This window comes from Bemisia tabaci, chromosome 3, assembly GCF_918797505.1.
Source record: "Bemisia tabaci chromosome 3, PGI_BMITA_v3".
In the NCBI taxonomy this organism is placed as follows: domain Eukaryota; kingdom Metazoa; phylum Arthropoda; class Insecta; order Hemiptera; family Aleyrodidae; genus Bemisia; species Bemisia tabaci.
In genome coordinates, this window is record NC_092795.1 from 34,039,184 (window position 1) to 34,054,897 (window position 15,714).

General features: G+C 34.5%; 1 protein-coding gene across 12 annotated transcripts in view; it reads left to right on the forward strand.

The window, feature by feature from the left end:
• The window catches only part of CaMKII (Calcium/calmodulin-dependent protein kinase II), a 252,745-nt gene extending 238,237 nt beyond the window's left edge, over positions 1 to 14,508 (forward strand). For all 12 annotated transcript variants that reach the window (XM_072298212.1, XM_072298210.1, XM_072298214.1 and 9 more), the window contains 4 exons: positions 2,073 to 2,148; positions 2,869 to 2,963; positions 3,537 to 3,651; positions 5,000 to 14,508. In XM_072298212.1, the coding sequence (XP_072154313.1) occupies positions 2,073 to 2,148; positions 2,869 to 2,963; positions 3,537 to 3,651; positions 5,000 to 5,135 (422 nt within the window). In that variant the 3' untranslated portion in view covers positions 5,136 to 14,508. The remainder of the gene's footprint in view (positions 1 to 2,072; positions 2,149 to 2,868; positions 2,964 to 3,536; positions 3,652 to 4,999) is intronic.
• Positions 14,509 to 15,714: the final 1,206 nt, after the last annotated feature.

Below are 15,714 nucleotides of genomic sequence, written 5' to 3' on the forward strand. Positions count from 1 at the left end.
GGACCTTTTATTCTGTTCTCACCATACTTAAAGAGTATTAGTACTTACATCTCGCACAAACTGTACTGATTTGATTTTTTTTATCTTCCTTTGGAACTGAAGCTGTAGTGAAAACATCCATTTAAAAACGAGTAAAGTCTTCCAAGGTGAGCAGAAGCTCAGAAGTATGATGGAATACATTGAAATTAATTTTTTCAAGTTTTTGTCTTTCCGTATTTTGTAATACTACCTAAACCATTTTTTTTTTAGAAAATTTTCTTGTTAATCTTACAAGTTTTTATGGTATTTTTTACTTTCACCTCGAAACTGAAAAACTTAACTTCGGCAGATTTCCTGCTTTCTAAACTGGCAGAATTACCCTCTGTTTCTTTTTGCACAGTGATGTGTACACATTCTTAAAATGAATTGAGGTTTTTATGCTAGCTAATTAATTCTTGGAGTTAGCTAAGCATGCAGCCAAAAAAATACCAATGAACTGAATCCCAGGCTGCCTTCTCAGCAGAGTAATAGCACCATTATGAGACTCAATCAAACTGCAAACACTTTACTTTGCATGCTTTTTGGCGAATTTCGCTTTTACCTAATTTGCTAATTGTCTGGTGATTCCAGTGCGGCTGAAATAGACTGCATGGTTTTACCAACTAGGTGTGTGGTGTGAGTGTTCTGTCCTGTGTTTTACTGCTATTGTCGACTCAGTCATGTAAATATGTCAGGTGTTAAGCCATGTAAAAAGTAACAATTTCTTTAAGTCTCCATTCCTCACTCACCAGGTTCAGTTTTGCGAATCTGTGCTGTCACCTCAGCTTTAGCAATCTCATCAAGTTGTGGAGATCCCAGAATTGATATTAATGCGTTCTCTTTAGGTTACTTTACACTTCAAAGAGGCATAATACAAAGCAATCTTGACACTATTCAAAAAGTCAAAAAAATTGTGTCTGATTTGCAATCCAGACCACATTTTTTTTTTTTCGAGAGAGGGGTAGAAGGATCTTAAAAATTAAAATTTTATGTACATTTTTTCACGTGTGCTACGTATTTGCCGAAGCAAATTTTTTGCACCATTATTTCTTTTGTCTTGACGAGAAAAGTAAATACTTACTCTGTGTATTATTAGTATTTAACCTCTAAATATTTCAGGACAGGCACATATTTCCTGTTAAATTCAAATTTGTACTCTCTACTGAGAGATGCACTTACATTTCTCAGTGAATGGAGGCATGCTATATTGAGATCTAAGTAAGTTTAAGTAGATGGCCCAAAGAAGACATGACGTGCATTTCATGCAGCAGGTGATACATTCCAAGTTAGTCCCCATGTAAAAAAGTAGGTCATCAAACCATTCAAAATTGATCACGTATCTGCACTGCACCAGCTCCAAGTGCGGACAGAGTAGGCAACTTTAGCTGTCTTGGACAATTTTTAGGAACTCAGACTTATTTGAAAACCTAATTGGATTTCCACTTTCACACGTTTGAAATCCATCATATTCATAAAACTCTTGAGCAATTGAAAGAATCTGCAAATTTTGGTTCTCCATAAAATTGAAGAGCGGAAATTCTTGGGGAAAGTCTCAAGAGAACTTTTCAAACAAAAGAAAACTTTCTGTGCATTTCTTTTGCCACCAAAACTAAATCCAGATTTACACAGCAGATGATATAACACAATAAGACAGAAAATGTATAAAGGCTAACAGACAAATTAGTAAAAATCCATACAACATCATGACAATATAATAACAACATCTTATTCAAAAATACGATCAAAACAAGGATATGTAATGCAGAATATGAAGATGCAGGTAGTATAGTGAAAGCAAATAATATGCACTTACCCTAAGTTTGGTCTTTTTGGGATTATGGAAAAATTTTAAGTCTCATAATGAGTTTAACGTCCTCTAACATCTTCCTATGCTTATCTATCTTCCAGTAGAAAATTGTTAAAATTTTAACCAAACTCTGAAATAATGGTTTCAATTACGACGCCTTTTCAATGGTCATCTAGTCGAGAAAAAAAAGGCATAAAGTCTGTTCCATAAAAAAAAATCTCACTTGTTCTTTACTTGCTTGTTTCAGCACGCAAGCAGGAAATTATTAAAATGACCGAACAACTAATCGAAGCTATCAATACAGGGGACTATGAGGCCTATACGTAAGTATCTGCAACTTTTTTTTCAAAAAATCCCAGGAGTCTGTCTCCGTAAGCTCAGCCAGCCGTGACGCTATGATCCTGGATCTGCCTGAAATTTTGTCGTGTATTTGTAACAGCCCACCGTGCACAGAACTAACTTTGGACTTCATTTTGCACTGAGGGACTACTATTTTCTGCAAATCCATTGAAACACTTATTTGTTTAGGGCACGTACGTTGTGTCTAAAATTAGCCGAAAATAGTGGTCCTTTATTTCAGAATGTAGTCCTATCATTAAAATAGCAGATTTTTCAAGTTCATTAAAAAAATTGGAGTTAAAATGATTGATTAAAAACATAATGCAATGTCCCAAATGGCCTGCTCACTCGATCAAAGCAGGAGCTTAAATTTAAGCGTTTCTTCATGGGTCTTTTCCACGTCAAAAAACAAGGTTTGAATACAGAGAGGAGAGACAATTAATCATTTTAAGAAACTAATTTGAAATTTAATTGAAATTATTTTCTCCATCTGATAATCTGTTTGAGAGGTATTAGTTCTTATAGATGACATGATCTTTAGCGATTCTGGAATAAACTCATATTTGTAATATAATCCTTATTTTATCCTCCACTTCAAATTAAAACCTTATATTAAACAAAGTTTACTGACATTTCCCCTCCAAATTATTTTGTATCCTTTGAGTTTAAATTTTCTTAACCGGTTATTTCTGTTATGATTTCAGAAAAATATGTGACCCTCATTTGACAGCTTTTGAGCCTGAAGCATTAGGTAATTTAGTGGAGGGAATGGAATTCCATAAATTTTACTTTGAAAACGGTAAGTCAATCAAGTGTTCCCCTCAGGTATACCTCTCTCTCAACTGCATTTCATGCTACTGCTTTTGTCATGGGAATCTAATGATAATTGAGTTTTCCTAGTAATGTACCCCGTTTTCAGTTTCGAAAGTTTACCTGCCTTTCAATACATTTCATGTTGGTATATCGTATATTTATGAAAAATCAATCCTCATATTGGAGAAATTTGTATCTTTACCATGAATGTTAAAATTTCTTATCTATTATTTCCTTAACCAAGAAGTAGCCACAGTTTTTTTTCTCAACATTGTAAGAGTGCCTTCAAATTGTTCAAGAAACTTCAAGCCTCACACATTTAAAAAGGATGGGCCTCCTGAACTTTAATAAAATTTGACAACATGTTTGTGATGTCACTAATATTTAATTATCAAGTTGAATCCCAGACTTATGAAATTATAACCATTGCATTCTAAGTGAAATTGATAGGGGAATGAATGATACCTGCATTTTTCTATTCCTTTTCCTCTCATGCAGTTTACAGGAGTGCATTTTTACACGTTTTCCATCGTCATTCTCTCATTATTATTTGTTTCAGTTGTAGGAAAAAACTGTAAGGCAATCAACACTACTATTCTAAATCCAAATGTACATATGTTGGGTGAGGATGCAGCTTGTATCGCCTATGTAAGACTTACTCAGTACATGGACAAGTAAGTTCCCTCGCTAGCTTCTTTTGTTTTTCTGGTCCGTTGATAAAATACAGAAAAAAGTACTTTAAATTTGAATATTGTAAATATGCCCTGCTTACATTTTCAATGGTAAGGTGTTTACTCTACAGCAGTTGATCATTGAAATTGATGAAAAAAGTGATAGACAAAGAAGACAGAGGAAATATTGAGGAATCTTATTAGTTGAAATGTGGTCGTTATGTATTAAGGAGGAGAATGATGGACTAAGTAAAGGGTCTCTCAAGGGTCACCATTAGTTAGTCTATTTCATACTCCCTTTGTCCATTACAACCACCTGTCTCATCCAATAGGAGCGCTCTTTTTGCCCTTTGTCTTCTTCATTGATCAGTTTAAATTATCAGCCCGCAGGTCCCAAAAATCCAGTTTAAGTCAGATTTTTCCTGACAGCTCCAGAAGTTTGAAAAAGGTTCAATTTGCCTCCAACTTCCCGAATTTTTCCTTTAAAAATTGCAAAAAAGCCAAGTTGAGTGGATTTTTAAAGGCAGTGCCAGACAAGCGATTGCTAGTGAATTCTGAATAATCAATTTTTTGCTTTCAAAGCTTACACAAAGTCTTCCAAGTTAGTAATTTTTTTTACTTTTAACTTAGAATGAACCGCTAAGCAGAGTAAGAAATTAGGCACTAGAGCTCACGTTTTCTCATGAAAATTTAATGCAGAACATATTGCATACTTTCGAAATCAACACATACTTGAGAATTAGACATTCTTAGTTTACTCCGTAAACAGTTTTAAATTAGACTTCATAATCGATGGTGCAATATTTTTTAATTTATTAAAATAATTATTTAATTATTTAATTATTAATAATTTTTTAATTTATTATAATTGAGTTGAATTTCTTGTGACTTTAAATTGCATTTTCTTGGCCCAAATTTGATCAATGCATCCACAGCTGTGTACGCTGTGGTCATGATAGCCCGTGAACTGATGGTTACGCCAGGCCAAAAAGATCACAGTGGCCAACAGTTTTTATAGAAAGTTTTCATTGCACTATTATGTGTCAGAGCTGCTATCTGCAGGTCGTCCATGGAACTAATTCAAGGAAAGTAGTTATATACGCAACCAACAAGAAGCGCTAGCACTACATTGATCGATAGGAATTGTGGTTTGAAGTATTGAAATTTCGTCTTTTTGTTTGTAACCTGATGGAAACTATTATTTTATAACAGGTCAGAAGGTAGTGTAATGAATGGAAAACCAACAAAGTATGGCACCTTATTTTATAAATGCTTTTCCCAACGGAAAACAACAAAACATGTGCATTAGCCCTGTTACTAAAAGACAAAAATCTATCTCATTCTTTTCCAGGCAAGGGACAGCGCACAGTCAGCAGTGCGAGGAAACGAGGGTCTGGCACAAACGTGATAACAAGTGGCAAAACGTCCACTTCCACCGCTCAGCAAATTCGCCTTCATTCTCATTCGCTCCATCAGCACACAAATAATATGAGATCATGGCTCATTTTCATTGACGTTTAAAGACACTTACTTGTTTTAGGTCTATCCTTTCGACTAGTTTCAAGACTATTTCAATTATATAATTCATTTACATCTATTTATTGTACATTTTTTCGCTGCAGATGCTCTCTTTCCCCCTTTCAGCCACCTGTTCTGTTATCTAATGTAACCATATGTAATATAACCATATTTATTTACATTTATGTACACATATGTCTGGATGAAAACAGAAATTCATCGGTGAATTAACCACTCGCACTGTAGACCACTAATTCCTGCCTGTAGTGCCCTTTTGCTGTTCTTTTCAGAAAACAGAAGTACACATCCAACTTGTGGCTACTGAAATTAGGTATAAAAAACTGAAAACCTTTTTTCAAATATTTATGTCACACTGGGCAAAAGGAAGGAGGCTGTCCTCCCCCAGAAGTTAGTGGTGCTCTTCCAAATCTAAGTTTAAAGAGATTTTTTTCCTTTTGGGAGGCAGTATTTGTAGAAGCCTGGTCCACCCTTTGCGCGGAAAATTTTTAATTCCACCCATGCTAATTCAAAATCAAACTGTAAACAAAAATGTAAAATATTTGACTGAAATGGATAGTCTTAGGAACCTAAAAACGGTTTTGGGCCTAATATTACTTATTGGTCTCTGAGTATTTTAGTAGTAAATTGGGAGAATAGAATAACTATGAATTTGCAAGGGAACGAAGAACGGTTTCATGAATTTCTGTATTTATTCATATTATGAAAATGCAACTGTGATTTTGTTGTAGTTGTATCTAGGTACGTTTGTATGTATAAAACAACTCACTCATGACTACATTTATTATACATCATTTTACTGCGGATGTCTTTATCTCTCCTCTGCCCATCCGCGTTGTTGTTATGTATTGCTGTAAGAGGTTTTAAGTTAAGATCATTGTTTTTCAAACTTGTTTCTTGATATTGTTTAAGTTTATCGTGTTCACAAAGACCAGATTTGTAGGAGAGCTGGCCTCTCTCCGGAGCATAGCCCGACAAAATTATGATTGGAGATGAGAAACTGTCTCTTCTTAATGTCTGATGTAGGAAATTTCCAAACCATTTATTCTTTGTTTACGCTGTTCCTCTTTGAGCTCTTGACTTGATGTTTCAGGAATTAAGATAATATTTTACTAACTTTAGAGAAATCTGTGTGAAAGCTTTGAATTTTCAGGACCTTTTTTATTGTTCCTGCATATCAAATTTGTTACAAAAAGTAAAACTGATTTGCTAAGTGTCTCTGGTTAAGTTTCAGCTGTTCGCTTGAGAGGAAAAGTGCTCTTAATTCACAAAGTTAATTATTTATAATTTTAAATCTTTTAGTGCCATTTCCAAGAGTCTGAAGAGTGTTTTTGTGCTGATACAAACATGAGTTATCAAATTATTTACCGGTTTTCTCTTTGTGCAATTTGGAAGTTGTCTGTACAGCGCGTATTCAGGGAAAGCTCTGTTTTCAATTTCATCTCCAAAACATTAAATTAATTCAACTGTGCAGCTAAGTAATAAGTGCCATGAGTATTGGTCGAATCGATGAAATGAAAGTATTAAAATTGCTTCAATTTTCTGGCAGAGCAAATTGTGCCAGGGACTTTTTCACGCCTTTCAATCAATCAGTTAACGAATTGCCGTTAAAATGGATTTTTCAATTATCTATTATTGTCGTTTTCAAAGAGCTGAGGCCACTTTACTCTGCTACTATGTGGTTGATCGATTTACTGAAGGCTAGAGTACCTTGTTCCAATTTTTTTATTCCTTTGGACGTTAACTTGTATTGTGATTCAAGTAATACCGTGTATTCGAGACTACTTTTAGTAACTTGATGTGCGACTTTTCTGACACATCCAATCCTTGTACATTTCTTTATCTTTGTAAATATTTTTTTAATGTAACTCTTTCCTCTTGGGTATTTCTCTCTATTTTTTATTTATGTGGAGCGTGCAACTCAAAAATTTCAGTTGCATTCATTCCCAAATTCTGTATAATTTTTTACCTCCTCTGTATTGCCAGGTGTATTATTACTAGATATCACCCTGGAATGCCTTCTGCATCAGCCTCTTAGTGGAACTATATGAAGATGAAACATGAGTATGCAACAAGAAGTTTCATGCACTTTATTCATTTGCTGAGTTTTGCCTTTAACTTTGCTGTTGGGCGATTATCGTGTTTCCAAAGTTTTCAAGGTTTCGTCTGAAAGCGTAGCAGCTTTAAGTATAATGAAAAATACAGGCCCTCAATAGACATGTAGTAAACATATTTTCACGAATTTCTGAGAGTCTCCACATGTTGTAATCCATTGATGGAAAAAAAATGTTTTAACCAAACTCAAGAGCAATGCTCACAATGCTCAGAATCTTTTCAATGTTTTCCGCCGGCAACCATTCCTAATTTCTCTCCTAGTTTCAAGATCATTTATTCCAAACATGATCAACTAAGAATATGAATGACTCATAAAAGATTTTGAGGATAGCTGAACTCCTCGAAGTACTTTTGATAAATTGGATCACATTTTGCAATTAGGAACTATAATTTCTGGTTCAGTTTAGAAACAACGTATGTGTCATTAGTTTTCCTATGGGCATAAGTGTTGTTAAAAATGAGCTAGAAGTTATGGTTCCAAACTGCAAAATGTAGTCCAATTAATTGATTAATGAATTCAATGTACTTAATTAATTTAATCGATCATCATAAGAGTTCATCTTGAAAAATCTCTTATGATCCTTCTCAACATTACCTCATTTTGTTTCTCTTCAAGGGACACTCAATCCCAGTTCCCACTTTTCACTGATTTCATCTGAACTGATCTCAATCTCGCCGAAAGTATGCGCGCTGCATTTGCTCAAGCTCTTTTCTTTTCTTTCAACGACAGCTTAACTTCAGCATGCCTCTGAAAACTTGCCATGAAGACTCAAACCTAGTATTCTTAGCGAATAAGATGTGAAAGTTGACAATTTTTATCTTTAATTTGAATCATTAACCAAACTTATGCTAAGAACTAAAAAGAATTAACTTAATTAAAACCTAATGAAACTATTTGTTCATTTTTACTAAGAGACTAGTTAATCCTCTCGTGTTACTTTTTTCACTGTCTAGTTTTTACTTATCATTTTTGTATACTGTGCAGCATGTAAACCTCATTTTTCTCCCTGTGTTTTGCTTTACTGGAAGTGTACATTGACCGACCCTGTATTTTCCTTCGAAATGTTATTGAATTCAAATTATTTTAAAAACCTTGTATCATAGTTCTATTGATTTATTGTTAACTCTGAGTTGTTTATAAATTTAATTATTTTGTTTTCTCTTTATAATTTTATTTGGATTTTTGTTGGAATTTCCTTGGCTTGTTTTTGCTTAAGATTTTGGTTGATCCTCTATTATGCACAGAGCTTTTGTACCCTCCCTGATCTTTCCTGTAGTTGTATTTTCAAAATTGAAAATTACTTTAATTCTCAACATTCATTGAAAATCCCTCAGAAAGAGAAAAAATAAAAGAAAGAAAACACAGCCAAGCCCTAGGGTATTCCCAATACCAAGCATGCACAGTAACTATGTTTTAGTGTCACCTTAGGATTGTCTTTTTACTGTTGAGAGCTCTCAAGTTAACGGACTTTCTCAAGCAACACTTTGATTTCAGTTGTTGCCCTAAAATCATGTATTAGTAATTTCAAAATTGAATTCATTGCTACATATTTTAAGGTTATCATTATTTTTCCTCGGTAATTTCTCTTACAATCAAAACTAGTAACCTAGGTGGGTGCAAAAGCTCTAATAATTTGTTGCATTTGGATGAGAGTTCAAGCCTGGAACCCAAGGCATAGAAATCTCACAACAGCTCTCGAAGAGGCCTAAAGTTTTTGTTTGACTCATGAATCCTGATCTCTTAAAATCTTAATTTAATCAGTTTTCTAATGATTCTTTGCAACCAGGAAGCCAAATCAATAATTAAATTTGCAATTAGATGAGGCCTGATTTCCAGCTTCCTTTTCAATTTTAAAGTTTTATAAAAAAAAAAGAAAAAGGGTACAATTGAAGATCTAAGATTAATTCATGGATTTAATACAAGCAGTTGATATTAATGTCCATCCAGTGGAATAAGACGGTTTATTTGGACTGTATTATCCAGAGTTAACCTAACTTCATTGTACATTGCCTAATATTTTTTCATGTTACTCTATATGGAAAAACTAACAATATTCTGCCTTGAAATTTTGTGAGAATTTCCTTTACAATCTAGCGAAAATTCATAGAGAGTTTCAAGGCACTATATCATTCAGTTTGGGATTAAAAAAACCTAACCTGAGAGGAAATTAGACAACGAGTTTCAGGTCGATTTTCATCAAATTCCTCCATGCCACCTGCCCTCAGATGATTAGTACTCAATCAAATCTCTCATTTCCAATTCCTAATTTCATATATTCACCGCCCCCTATATCACTATAACATGACTCTGCAATATTGCTGCAACATCTGGAGAAGGGGAGAAATTAAAGAAATTGTACAACAAGGCAGCGTTTCCAGACATAGTCAGTTGAATGCTTTAAATCCTTAGGAGGGTGAAGGTCTACAAATAATTATTAAACGTCTTACTTTTCAGCGGGGCGATTATTGAAATTTCTTGTTTGTCGGGACGACATAGATGACATAGGTTAAAAGGCGGAGCGTGATTGGTCGGCTATGTCTTATCGCTGCTTTATCGTGCCTTTGTCAGGTGGAATGATCGACAAGCTAACGGCACCTCTTAAGTTTCTGACAGTATGTCGATCATTCCACCTGACAAAGGCACGATAAAGCAGCGATAAGACATAGCCGACCAATCACGCTCCGCCTTTTAACCTATGTCATCTATGTCGTCCCGACAAACAAGAAATTTCAATAATCGCCCCGCAGGTGGAGCGCAAAAGTTGGGGGAATTTGCGATGAGAATGTTTGAGTATTAGATCTTTTGTGGCTCATGAAATGCTATATCTCCAAGAATTTGAACTCTCCAATTTTTTGACTCAGTAATTTAAGGCTGAATTTGGCTTCATCCTTGGGTGCCTTGGAGCTGAATCTCTTGCATATATTAATTTTGTCAGACTAGACAAAGAAGGCAACTTCGTTTTAACACCTGCCTCTTGCCCTCTTTGTCAGACTCAAAATTAATTTTCTTTCTTGTCCCTAAAAACTGATATTTTAAGCAAACCGACCCAATTTTACATCTAGTCATGTTTCTATTATTGTGTAAAAATGAGATAATTTTAACCTGAAAGTATAGTTTCCATCAATTCTATGTTTGTATGTAACATAATCGTCTTTCTCGCTCTCCTCAAGCTACAACACATCTGTTTCTGGATGTTTCTGGCAGGAACCTCAAATGTTGCAGGACTTCACCGAAAGGTGAACAGAATCCTTATTTTTCAGTTTTGAGTTGAATAATTGTTCTGTCAAGTCCAACAACTGTGGCCTGCTTTTTTCTAATCGCACTTCTATTTTTAATCTTACGGAGTGACTTTATTGAATTTTTACTATGATTAATTAGGTGTCACAAGTTTTCAAAATTTATTTTGGAAAATCATTGAATGAAATCTGATTCATGTCCCTTATATAGCGGGGCTGCGAGTACTGAAATTTACTTTTACAGCACAAATCTCAAGTTAAAAGCCATACAAACAAAACTTTTCGTATTTTCACCTCAAGAAAGTTGTCTTTGTTATCATTGACTGTTTTTTCAAAATTATATGATAGCTGATGTTGAAGAACATGCATCAGCACTGTTACATTTCAATGTCTTGACTATTCTCTGGTTAAGGAAAACTGAGTAGCATCTGATTTAGTGGTCGTATTGTTTGATTAATTGAAGTTGACTTTAATCTCTTTTGATAAACACAGTACAATGAATAAAATATATTCAAGCTGTTTGGTTAGATAGAATCATCAAATGATGTAACTCCTGAATTGTTCCATTCTTTTGAATTTTTTGACAGAAATCTGAAATGGAATTTGAGAGAATCTGGTTAGATAGAATCATCAAATGATGTAACTCCTGAATTGTTCCATTCTTTTGAATTTTTTGACAGAAATCTGAAATGGAATTTGAGAGAATCGCGCAGAACAATAGCAGTTACTCTCCTCATCAAATATCCAAACAGGAAGATACAATTTTTAAAATCATTAAAACCAATGTATGATCTTTGATCGAAGTTGTCAGGAGTTTTTTTTTCCTTTTAACAGACAGCTTATTCAAAGGAAGGCTACATTTGATTGTGCCTAGAACCTGCTCTCACATTTTGTTTCAATTATGTTTAATGAATGAGCTCCTGTTTTTTATTTTCACTTGGACGTCAAATAAAAGAAAAGTTATCTTTTTTTCTTTTTGCAATGTATAACATGGAAGCATGATAAGAGCGAAATTCAGTAAAAGGGAAATGAACTCTCTTCTGTCTGCATTTATTTTCAATTAAGCTATTCCTGATAAAGAATCCTCTTTTTCCAAGTCAAGCTCTCATCTTATATTGCACAATTTCTTCCAGTATAAAAGGATTTCAATGCAAAATTGAATCGTTCCAAAAAACATAACTCTCATATTTAATCATTATTCCTTTTATTCCTGTATGAATATGAATTTATGATTCGAAACTATTCCTCCCACAACTCTATTATTCTGTTAACAGAAGTTGAATGTTGTTCAAGTTTCTTTGTACTTAAATAGTTTCCCGTCTTAACTAATCTATCCTGTTCAGTTTTACAATGTATGTAACTAGAATAATATACTGTTGCACCAAAAGAAAAATTAATTACTCTGTACCAAAGTTATCTTTGATTGTTCTCGTGTTCTCGTTTGCACCTTTTAAAGTACTACACTCGAAGGATTTTTGCCTCGGGTAATTATGTATTCAAATGCAGTTCAATTTCATCTGCCTTTTTCAATGAAAGTTTAAATCATCTGAGTTTTGAATCCTCTTTCGTTTTCAACCACCCAGCAATTCATTCGCTCTCATTATTGAGATTAATAGCCTTTCATCAATTGTACGGAAAAATAATTTGATCTAATGCTTCTTGTTCTGCAATTGAAGGCTGAAAGGAACATCCGCTCAAATAGCGGCAGATAACTCATGATCTGAAATTTGTTAACTTGAGTAAATTATAGCTGAACGGTGGTTTTTCTTTTTTTATTTGTAAGTCTTATTTCTTCTCAAGTGTATTCGAACAAGCCAATCATTTGTTAATTTATTATACTTTTTAAGGAGACATATGCAATGGAAGCTCTTTATGTTACGGAATCACAGAGAAAATATCTTATTGCTTGTCTAAATAATAAACCTCAGCCCGTAAGTAAACCTCAAAGGATCTTTAGAATTCCTCCCTCAGAAATTTTCTTCCACTGAAGCCATTAATTCTTTGTAGAGAGAATGGAAGATTTCGGTCATTTATATCAAATTTCATCATAATTCAGTAAGATCTCATTATAATGACACCAGTTTTGTTCCATTTTGTCAAGAATTGGTGGTATGAATTTAATAAATTGGGACAGAGGCTTGGTAGATTCGACCAATTTTTTTTTCTTTTTTACATTTTCAATAGATTACTAGCGATGGAAAAATCGATAAACACCATATGTTTTAAATTTTGTAAACTTAATATTCCGCTTAAAGATGACTGTTTTGTCAGATAGGGAAAGTTCCTAGTGATACTTGGGGAGTATTTCTTTCTTCTTTTAAAGGTAAAGCTGATCTGCAAAGTAAGCACCTTTCTGTCTCGTTTAACTCTATGTATTTCCAATCCTTCATTGAAAAAGGCTATCTTTATAATGTGTACGCCTTGTAGCCCAAGTTTGAGGCCTAAAGATTTTGCACTAAGTGTTATTGAGTGACAAAGCGCGTATTTAAACAATCGTTAGAATGTAAAAGCCTTTTTCTCTTGTTTTATATGATCCCAAGTGGAGGAACACCATTCATCGTGAAACACTTTTACGGTGACTAAAGTACTAATCTCTGTAATCATTATATGTGCGAGGCAATTTAACTTGCTTGTGTTAGAAATGATTCTTCGCTTTAGAAAAAAAGTCATTAGTTTTTGAAGTGAAAGTAATGTGACACCCAAGCGCTGTTTATTTTTTTACGACAAACAAAAACACCTGTGAAAAAAACAAATCGTGGTTTCGTCTTTTAAATGTTTTAAAAGTTTTATTTTAGCTAACTAAAGTTTTTGATTCACACGTGCCCTTCGAGTAGTTTTGAGGATTAGATTCATAGATACACTGTGAAAGTTAAATTTCTCATTTTCTAGGTGTACGTTTGTTCTACTGTTGTACTGAAGTTTGTACTCTCTCCACCCCAGGACCGGACTACTTTTATACTAAACTTAGCATGCAAACAAGAAAATACCAAGCGTGTTTCTCTTTTCCCAAGTTGTAATATTATCCAACTCTTTATCTTTTCTAATATTTACAATCACTCTGATTCACACTGATCATATCAATCACTCCAAATGGAAAGGCTCATTTCATCAATTTGCGAAATCAAAAAAATGAAAAAGATAGTATATCCTCTGATAAGGAAGAACAGTGCATTATGAAAACTCATCAATACAATACATATTGTGATGTTAAGTTTTCCTCCTTTAGTAGTTTTTCTCCTTTTTTTTGTTCTTAACAAATTATCTAGAATCTCAAGGGGTCAAAATCAGTTACTACCTCGAAAAATCCTTAAAAGTTTGGGTTTCTAAAATGAAAGGAGTCATCTTTGAAGAGATTCATCATAATTTCCTGGAGCCCATAAAAAAGCCCTCTGAGGCTACTTTCAAATCTGTAACAGAAACTTCCCAAATCCTCTGTGCTTCAGATAGTAAAATTTGGATCATATAAAGCACAAATCCAATGATTAGGCCATGAAATTTAATCCCAAAACCCTTCTCCATCCCTCCAATCATGTTCTTTTCCCGCTCTTTTCTTTTTAAACTGAGTCTGATCTCTCGATTTTGGACCCTTCTAAAAAGGGCCTTCACAAGCCTTCTCGTCCTTTCAGTCCTTTCTTTCTTGCTTGCTAGTGAGTAAAAATTAATCTCGGTCCCCTTCTCAGAAAAATCGAAATGAGTGTTCAAACAATGATAATTCAACACTTAACATAAAGATAAAAAAGTCTGTCTCTAAGTGTAGAACTTTGTATTTTTTAACGCAAACGTAGTCTCTTTTGGTCTCCAAGTATTATTTGATTTCCTCTATGATTTTAATATTTTCTGTGAATAAGATTTTGTATAATTTATTTAAGTATTTAATATGAATTTATAAATGAAGAAATGTCTTACGTTATCTTAATTATGTATGAATAAGATTTAATCTTTTTGAAAAAATTAAAAGAAAAATACCCACAATTTACTCTTGATTTCTAGTTATTTCAATTTCCCCGTACTCTATAGAAGGAACAAAAGTCAAGAAGACCTTGCTCTAAAAATTTTGAAAGATCCAGTAGCAATGACATTTAAAAACTTGTAACAATCAATGCGGAAAAACCTTTAATCGCTAAATTTTTTTTTTTTTTTGAACATGCCATCGAAAAAAACGGCGTGTTTTGTGGTAGGAAACAACATTTCAATTTCCAGATGGATCCAAGGAGGGGGATATTGGCGTTTCCCAACCCTCTTTGAACAAAAATTCAAGAAACATTGTCAGCTTTGTATTTTGCATAAATTGCAGTTAATTTTGCGTTTAGTGTGAGTGTCAAACATTTTTAGAATCTGGGGGGGGGGAGGGGTTACTTTTAAAACACCTTCTATGAACTAAACTCAAGATTGATACCTTACTTACTTAAGTAACTCGTCAGATTTTGAAGAGTCAACCGTCAAGGTATCAAAGAGTCATGCGTTGACAAGTATTTCTTAATGGGAAACGTCTAAATGTCCCAACTCTACTCCAGTTTGAAAAGACTTCATTGGCAGGGCCGGATTTACCTACTTGCCGCCCATTGGCCGCACGTATTTTGCCGCTCCCTTCTCATTCGTTTTGAAACATCAATAAAAACCATCAAGTGATCGTGCCGGAGGGGGGGGGGGAGCATAAGACACGTTTACTCGTGTTGGGCACATTTTTTTTGAAAGCCGTGTCAACACTAGCAAAATTTCACGAAACTTTGCGCGAAAGTTAAGTTCCATAAACTTATCTCTATGTGAACAAGGCCTTCCATTTATAAGAAATGAACGAAACAATTATGAAAGAACAAACATAAATGTGATTTAATCATTTTAACTCCCGCCGCCGCGAAGCGCTGACCGCACTGTGTTTGGCACAATGCATGAACTATTCCAACAATCTTAGAGGCCCTATGCGTTTCACGTCGACCGCTGCTGACCGCACTGTGTTTGACGCAATGCGTGAAGTATTCATGCAGTCTTGTAGGCGCTATGCGTTTCCCGCCGACGGCTGTTGACCGCACTGTATTTGACGTAATGCAGAGAGTATTCATGCAGTCTTGTAGGCGTTATGCGTTTCCCGCCGACGGCTGTTGACCGCACTGTATTTGACGCAATGCGTGAAGTATTCATGCAGTCTTGTAGGCGCTATGCGTTTCCCGCCGACGGCTG